Raw genomic sequence first — 9,021 nt, 5'->3', positions numbered from 1 at the left:
CACTGTGAAAGTGTCTCAGAGCCGGCAAAAGCTGTGAAAAGAGTGACACTTTCTCTCACAGAGTAAGATGCAGCAGGCAGAAGGGACATGCATGGTTGTTTATCCACACCAGAACTACCAACTGTAGCCAAAGCACAATAAACTCATTTAGCTTTTTCCAAGGCCCATATTTACAAAATATAGACTTCTGGGAATCCATACTCTGGTCTCATGAGACCAATTCAATCATTTTGGATCTAACAGCATCCAAAATGTGAGGTCGTCCTCCAGGAGTTAAACAGCACAGATGTGAAAATTTGTCATGAACTTGTACACTCAGTGCCAAGAAGTGTCAGAGCAGTGTACTTCGAGTTATGGAGGACATATTAAGTTCTAGAATATTACACTTAGTTGAATTAAATCTAGGTTGTACTCAATTCTGCAATCCTTCATTTAAACAAAAATTGGCTAAGTTTCTTATTTTACAGATATTAATGGCATGTATTTCTCTGTTTTTATTAAGAATGTTTAATGCATTTAAATTGCCATCTTTCTATGAATTATATTAGTGCTCATTAAGAAAATACATCTTTTATATTTAATCAGAGGGGGTGTACTAATTTATGCTGTGCACTGTATAAGTGTTGTCCAGAAATGTAAAGGTTAGCATGTAGACAATTGTGATGTTAAACATTTTTTTATTATTTTATAGAAATTCATTTAGTAACATCTGTCTTTTTATCATTTTTGTGTGTTATATAAAAGTTATATATTTAAAAGTTTGTAAAATTCTTAAAATCTTAAAATTATTACATTATAAATGTATAATATAATTTAAATACTATATAAATATAATTATATAATTATTGATATATATTGCTATTTCTATTTAAAATGTATATATTGCTTGTATAATTTTATATCTCTTTCATGATATCTCTTATCTCATATTTGTAGAAAAAAATATTTCACATTTTACTGCTACAAAAATAAAAGTACTAACTGGCCCTATTTAATCTCCAAAGCTCTCTGAGACCAAAGTGTTCACTTCCTCTTGTGCACCTCCAACTGAGAACCACATCACACCTGGCCAAAGGTAATAAAGTCAGGACTGGGTTTCTCATTTCTTTCCAATCTTGTGATGATTACCGCATTTGCATATAGCTTATGTTTCTTTCACTGACTATTTAGTGTTTTTCGTTGTAGTCTGGATCTATCAACTCTGCTGCAGAAGCCTGTGGACCGTGAGGAGGTGGGAGGTCTGAAGGCCATGGGCTCCTCTCAGGGGCTTGGCCACAGTCTAGTCTTCACCAACTCCCACCACCAGCTTGCTCGAAACGGAGGCACATCTGCTGGTTCCAACTGCTACACACACGCCACCCTGGTGAGACAATCCACAGGCCTGATTTATAGCATTTAGAAAACCGTTTTCCTAGAGGATGAATGGCAGTAACTAGTGAACCTATGTTAAAGGGATAGCTCACCCAAAAATGAAAATTCTGTCATTAATTACTCACCCTCATGTTGTTCCAAACCTGTAAGACCTTCGTTCATCTTCGAAACACAAATTAAGATATTTTTGATGAATTCCGAGAGCTCTCTGTCCCTCACATAGACAGCAAGGATCCTAACACGATCAAGGTCCAAAAACGTAGTAAGGACATTGTTAAATTAATCCATGTGACATCAGTGGTCCAACCGTAATTTTGCAAAGCTACGAGAATACTTTTTGTGCACAAAGAAAACCAAAATAATGACTTTATTCAACAATTCTTCTCCTCCGTGTCACCCTGGCGCCATTTTGGAGAGTATCACACACGTAAACAACATATGCGATGTATGTACGTGGATACATTGTTTACGTTCAGATCAAAGCATAAACAACATATATTCATAAATTTATGGTTGAACCACTGATGTCACATGGATTATTTTAACGATGTCCTTACTACGTTTCTGGACCTTGATCGTGTTAGGATCTAGGGCTGTGCAATTAATCGTATGCGATTGTCATGAGCATCTCGTCAGTAAAGCCGGTTCCGTGATTAGTAGTAAATCTCCATCACCTGCTTTCAGATGGAGTGGCATTTACTACACCGATTATTTGTTTTACTTTCTAGTTCGTTACTTTAAGAATAGTTGTATTGTGGTATATTGTTCAAATGCACTAGAGCTGGTAGAGGTGAGATCTGAATTGGTTCCCCCTCCTTTGTGTCTTTTTCCAGTCCTCTGTTTTAGGTTCTGGTTTTGGAGAGCTGGGTGGTCCAAAACTCGGGCAGACGGCTGGGCAGCAAATACTGGAACAGCTGAAGGGGCCTGGTCTTGGGCAGCTTACCTCCCAGCCCTCCAGCACAGGGACCAACTGCACCCCTGTAGGGGGGCTGGTGGGGACGGGGATGTCTGTCCCCTCCTCCTCCTCCTGGGACATCAAACCTCCTGGAACACAGAGCTCCGCTTCACTCCCCTCTCAATTCAGTCGTGAGTGTTACAAATGGTTTACTGAACCAGAAAAACAAACTTGTTCAGTCTTGCAAACACATGGCTATGCATTAACACTTTTGATCTGTTCACACCAAAATCTGATGTTTCTACACAAATAACATGTACAAGTATCTTTTAAAACAATTGAAACTATTAATTCCAATGATCTTCACACTGCATCCATTTTTTTTTTAATGTGAATGCCTTTTCTGAATTTTTTGCACTGTAGGGGAGTTTCAGATGCAGCCAGAACCATCTTTGGTGCTAAGCCAACTAGCCCAGCGACAGCAGGGCTCCATGACCCACACAGGGCCTCTAGCCAGGCAGCCCAGCCCTCCATCACTGAGTGCCCCGTCGCCTGCCCCGAGTACACTGGAAGCCTTTCCTAAAGCACCGGAACCTTCTCAGCACCGCAACGGGCCCTCGATGGCCCCCTCACAGGCAGCCGAATCTCAGGGCAGCAGCACACAGCAGCGGCAGATAAAGACTCAAAAGCGACGGATACCTCCCACTTCAAAGGTGACTAGAGATTAAAAAAGCATTGAGTTGGAAGGCTTTGTGAGATCTCTCAGTGAACTGTCTATTACAAACTACAGTTTCTAGATAAACATACATGAAATGGCCTTCGAAAGCCATTTTGCTTACATAATCTGACTTATTTCTTGGTTCAGTTTTCAAGCATAAAGAGTGTAGGGTGGGGCTTGATTTTATCCATCTGGAATTGATTGAATTGTGAAAAGTGGGTGTTGCCAGAATAGAGGCGAGAGCAAGTTACAAAGACAATGCACAGAAAATGCACAGATGAATTGCTTTGACATGTTTATATTTTTTTGCCGTTATGTTTCTGGCTTGCATTAGTTATTAATTTGAAAGTCAGTATCACAAAATGTTTAAATGGTCTTTTAATTGAGTGAAACTATTAATTCCAATGATCTTCACACTGCATCCATTTTTTTTTAATGTGAATGCCTTTTCTGAATTTTTTGCACTGTAGGGGAGTTTCAGATGCAGCCAGAACCATCTTTGGTGCTAAGCCAACTAGCCCAGCGACAGCAGGGCTCCATGACCCACACAGGGCCTCTAGCCAGGCAGCCCAGCCCTCCATCACTGAGTGCCCCTTCGCCTGCCCCGAGTACACTGGAAGCCTTTCCTAAAGCACCGGAACCTTCTCAGCACCGCAACGGGCCCTCGATGGCCCCCTCACAGGCAGCCGAATCTCAGGGCAGCAGCACACAGCAGCGGCAGATAAAGACTCAAAAGCGACGGATACCTCCCACTTCAAAGGTGACTAGAGATTAAAAAAGCATTGAGTTGGAAGGCTTTGTGAGATCTCTCAGTGAACTGTCTATTACAAACTACAGTTTCTAGATAAACATACATGAAATGGCCTTCGAAAGCCATTTTGCTTACATAATCTGACTTATTTCTTGGTTCAGTTTTCAAGCATAAAGAGTGTAGGGTGGGGCTTGATTTTATCCATCTGGAATTGATTGAATTGTGAAAAGTGGGTGTTGCCAGAATAGAGGCGAGAGCAAGTTACAAAGACAATGCACAGAAAATGCACAGATGAATTGCTTTGACATGTTTATATTTTTTTGCCGTTATGTTTCTGGCTTGCATTAGTTATTAATTTGAAAGTCAGTATCACAAAATGTTTAAATGGTCTTTTAATTGAGAAAAAAAAAAAACTTTTAATATGCGTATATTTGTACACATCCAGATTCCCGCGTCTGCTGTAGAGATGCCCGGCTCAGCAGATGTGTCCAGTCTAAATGTGCAGTTTGGTGCCCTGGACTTTGGTTCAGAATCTGCCCTGCCGGACTTCGGCCAGTCGGAGAACTGCACCAGTGAACCCATAAGAGAGGCTGCTGTGGTTCCTCAGTCACAGAGCAGCCTTTACTCTAAACCAATCAGGTCAGTCAGTGGGAGAAATGGAAGCACTGAGGACAAAATGGTCTTGCTGATGTTTTTTTTTTCTTTGAGCAGTGGACTTCATGTATTGATGATTTTCCTTAATCTCTCAACGCATGTCTTTCAAACCAATGTTCTCTCTTTAGCTATAAAATCTCTCCATTTTGCATGCTAATACGTTTCCCATGATCTCCCCTGCAGTGAATCTCTGATCAGTCCGGTCCCTTTGCTGCTGCCTCTGGCCTCTTCTGACAGTATCTACCCCTCTCCCTCGGTACCTCTCCCCAGCCTCGCCCCCTCCCACACCATCCCCAGCTCGGCCACAGCCCCTTCGTCCTCTTCATCCTCCTCTTCCTCCTCCGCTGCATCATCGGCGGGTAACAGCTTTGACTGCGGTGTGGCTCCTCACTCAAGATTGACCTTCTCTCAGAGCAAGGAGCCTTCTGGACCTGTGACAGTGAGTACAGACAGAGCTGTGAAAATTTAAAGTTGATTTCTCAGTTAAAGGGTTACATCAGCCAAAAATGAAAATGTTCACTATTTACACTACTGTGGAAAGGTTTGGGGTTCTGAAAGATTTTATTTTAGATAGTTTTTATATATATATATATATATATATATATACAGTGGGGGAAAAAAGTGGGAGAACTTGCACAATTGGTGGCTGACTAAATACTTTTTTGCCCCACTGTATATATAAATGAATACTTCTATTCAGCAAGAATGCATCAAATTGTTCAAATTTTCAAATGTTCTTTTCACATTTTCTACAAAAATATTAAGCAGCACAACTGTTTTCTAAAAAAATCTTTAGAACCAAGTCAGCATATTAGAATGATGTCTGAAGGATCATGTGACACTGAAGACTGGAGTGTAATGGCTTCTGAAAATTCAGATTTGCCATCCCAGGAATAAATTACATTTTAAAATACTTTAAAACAGAAATCAGTTCTAAATTGTTGTAACAATTTCACAATATTACTGTATTTACTAGAGGCCGACCGATATGGGTTTTTTGGGGCCGATACCGATATTAGGGGGTTTAAAAAATGCCAATGATGATATATCGGCCGATATTCTTTGTGTATATTATAGTACAGTGCCAGTCAAAAGTTTGGACACTTTCCCATTCGTGTGTCCAAACATTTGACTGGTACTATATATAGAATACAGTATATGCATAAACAGATTAAGGGGGTCTGAATACTTTCCGTACCCACTGTATATACATAAACACATTTTTTGAAATGATCACTCAAATGTGGTGATAAAACACTTATAATGGTGACAGAGATATGTAAGGGCATTTAACAATAAACTTTACTATCCAAAATGAGTCTGACATCAGTGCACTAAACCGTAAAGTTGACGTTTATTCAACTTTAATTCAATTCATTTCCATTCAACTTTATTCCATTGAAGTTTATTTCACTTCGGAACATTCATTCATGGATTTGCGCTACTGTCTTCACACACACAGACGAAACTTACTAGAGAAGTGTGAAGTGTGACATAATATAATATAGGGGAGCGCGATGCACAAACGGGGGGGGGTTAGTTGTAACACACGTGGTTTGAATATTTATTTTACCAAAGTAAAATTTAAATTCTGGCTTAAGTAAATTATATTTTATTGAAAAATATTTTAGTGTGTCTTGTATATTTTTCTTTCATTCGATCAGATAAGATTTTAAGCTGTCCATATGGTCAAGTTACAACGTGCCCCTCAGATGTTACAATGTGTTACACCTACGGGGCATGTTGTCACATTTCACTTACATTTTTTGAGGGTAAATAAAGAAAAACTTATACACTGTAATTATGAAACAAAGCGACATATTTGTACTAGACAAGTGTAAAATTACTGTGGATAAAAAAAGATCTGCCTGCCTGTCCGGTAAAAAATCGCTAGATCGGTCGGCGCCGGACCGCAAATTGAACCATCCGTAACTCCCGAATTCAGGGGGCTATCGACGCGGGGGTGGTCTCATTCGAAAGAGGGCCTCTAGATGTACACTTGATTCGCATTCGAGAGTGGTTATACCATTTCAAGCATTTTATCTGCATTATAAGTTCTGTAAAAAAAAAATTCATATCGGCGGCATATTCGCCGATACCGATATATCAGCAACAGGCTCATATCAGCCGATAATATCGGCAAAACGATATATCGGTCGGGCTCTAGTATTTACTGTATGTTTGATCAAGTAAATGCAGCCTTTTTTGAAGGTACTCTCATGTTGTTTCTTTAGTGCACAGTACTGTTGTACATCAAGGAGGTTATGTTGCCTATATTGATTCAATACACTTTGTTTGCATCTCTCACAGAACGGTTTCAATGGTGCGAGGACCTCTGCTGCTTTAGACAGTAAGTCAAACTCCTCATTTTTACCTTTCTTTCTGTGTCATATGCATTCAAGCTGTATTTGCTTTATTTTTGTAATATATGACATTTATGCCTTCTCCATCAGCCACATCGAGTTCCTCCACTCAAAAACAAGAGTCTCCCTCTCTGGCCAGCAGCACAAGTGCTGCCCCTTCTGCCCCATCCTCACTGTTGCCCCCTTCTGTTACACCACACAGCTCTGCTCTGCCCAGTCTGGTATCTGAGCTGTCCTCTGCCAGCTTACCTCCCCTCAGCAGGTGAGCAAGATGCTTAATTGTACCTTTTCTTTGTATTACAGTTCTTTTCCTCAAATGTTAAGTGGGATACTTATATCCGTGACACTGCCTGTTTTTCCTGTAGTCATGTGAGCAGTGGCCATTCCTCTGTGTCGGCACTTTGCACCACATCTTCACTTACAGTGAGTTCTGTAGGATGCACACACACAGACACGAACACGCGCACACTCTCTCTTCACCACCTCCGTCTGTATTTGTCCTCAGTATACCAGTGTGGACAGCGTGAACTCTCTCGCCCCCTCATCGATGGCATTTTCCTCGCCGCCTGTGTCCGCTCTGCCCAGCAGCAATGTTAGCAGCTCAGCGAGTAGCAGCAACAGTCTGCACGGGTCTGGAGCTTTGGGTCACGGCACCAATGGTAGCACACCTTCCGGTGTCAGGACTGTCCCGCTACTGTCTTCCTCCAGTGGTGAGAGAGAGCACAAATCAGTGTTGTCACATCCCCTTAATCATAACCAAGCATCACAATACCATGTAGTATCATAATACCATTCATATCGTTTAGATGCGTTTCCTTATAGTAGGGCTGGTTTGTGGGTGTTCTGCTATGGTTTTAATTCCTTTGTTTCTTCAGAGCTTGCAAAAATCACATTTGTATTTTTTTTTTTTAAATATATGTATGTATATACTACCATTAAAAAGTTAGGAGTCTTTTATGCTCAACAAGGCTGCATAAACCAGTAACAATGTGTAATATTAGTACAATTTAAAATAACTAGTGGTCGACCGATATGGGTTTTTTGACAACCGATGCCGATATCTTGGAAAGCATGGTGGTCTATATAAAGCCGATATAATTGTATTTATTTTCATTCATATTTAAGAAATTTGAAATCATTTGAAAATGGATTTAAAAATAAACGTGTAAAATAAACATACTTATACTCTAGAAGACCAAGTATTTTTCACAAATAAATAAATATTTAATAAAAATATAATTAAAAAGGAAGTAAACACTGTAACCAAATAAAGCCAAGGTAACACTCATTTTACATACAGCACACAGTGAAAATGACATGAATATGACAGTGGGCAAATGCATAAAGTGCAGCATAATTTGAAATCAGTCACGAGCTTAAAGTTTGTCGATCGCACGTCTCCAGTGAAGCTGATCTCTCCTCCTGTCCGTATTCAATTTGCACGGACCATAGGACCGACTGTCACAGAACACACGCAATCATGCTGGTCACATGCACACTTCACAAGATCTCAACTAGATTCGACTAAGTCTGCAAGGTTTGTGAAATTAAATGTTCATTAGTCATTCAAAGATTTGTTTTTAAATTATATAAATGCGTATTTGCGGAATGCTGATGGCAAACGAGAAAGTATTATAATGTTTGCCTTTAATAATATTAAAGCAATCGTTATAATACTTTTTTGTATATATTTTAATTCCTTTGTTTAACAGTTCTATCTGATTATTAGGTAGACTTCTATCCGTATTAGACAGAACTGAATGACAACAGCGAACAAGAGGGAGAATGTGAGCACTGTGTGCTCAGGCGCTGCTGCAGCCATTCTCAGCGCCGTCAAAATAAAAGTCCCACCTCGAACACTTCGGCCAAACAGAAAAACTTATCAGCCGATATTTTAAAAATGGCAGATATCGGCCGATATATCTGCCATTTTTAAAATATCGGCCGATAAGTTTTTCTGTTTGGCCGAAGTGTTCGACCACAAAAAATAACATTTCATTTTTTTAAATATATTTTTAAAATGTAATTTAGTCATGTAATGGCAAAGCTGGGTGCTCAAGAAACATTTCATATTACATTTACATTTACATTTACATTTAGTCATTTAGCAGACGCTTTTATCCAAAGCGACTTACAATTGGGGGATACATAAAGCGATTCTTCTTAAGAGAGGCAAACAGACACAAGAAGTGGTTGTAATACCAAGTTCTTAGACATTGTTCAAATAAGTACAAGCTAGAAAGAGAAGGAATAAATAATTTTTTTTTTT

General features: G+C 39.6%; 1 protein-coding gene across 3 annotated transcripts in view; it reads left to right on the top strand.

The window, feature by feature from the left end:
- The window catches only part of LOC107600919 (ubiquitin-associated protein 2-like), a 28,705-nt gene that overhangs the window by 17,748 nt on the left and 1,936 nt on the right, over window positions 1-9,021 (top strand). For all 3 annotated transcript variants that reach the window (XM_016292904.1, XM_016292903.1, XM_016292905.1), the window contains exons 10-19: window positions 1,005-1,075; window positions 1,186-1,363; window positions 2,205-2,457; window positions 2,690-2,979; window positions 4,181-4,374; window positions 4,573-4,828; window positions 6,700-6,739; window positions 6,843-7,014; window positions 7,118-7,175; window positions 7,258-7,462. In XM_016292904.1, coding sequence (XP_016148390.1) covers window positions 1,005-1,075; window positions 1,186-1,363; window positions 2,205-2,457; window positions 2,690-2,979; window positions 4,181-4,374; window positions 4,573-4,828; window positions 6,700-6,739; window positions 6,843-7,014; window positions 7,118-7,175; window positions 7,258-7,462 — 1,717 coding nt within the window. The remainder of the gene's footprint in view (window positions 1-1,004; window positions 1,076-1,185; window positions 1,364-2,204; window positions 2,458-2,689; window positions 2,980-4,180; window positions 4,375-4,572; window positions 4,829-6,699; window positions 6,740-6,842; window positions 7,015-7,117; window positions 7,176-7,257; window positions 7,463-9,021) is intronic.

Source organism: Sinocyclocheilus grahami, unplaced genomic scaffold (assembly GCF_001515645.1).
Source record: "Sinocyclocheilus grahami isolate Dianchi unplaced genomic scaffold, SAMN03320097.WGS_v1.1 scaffold294.1, whole genome shotgun sequence".
Lineage (NCBI taxonomy): Eukaryota > Metazoa > Chordata > Actinopteri > Cypriniformes > Cyprinidae > Sinocyclocheilus > Sinocyclocheilus grahami.
This window is presented reverse-complemented; position numbering and strand designations above follow the sequence as displayed.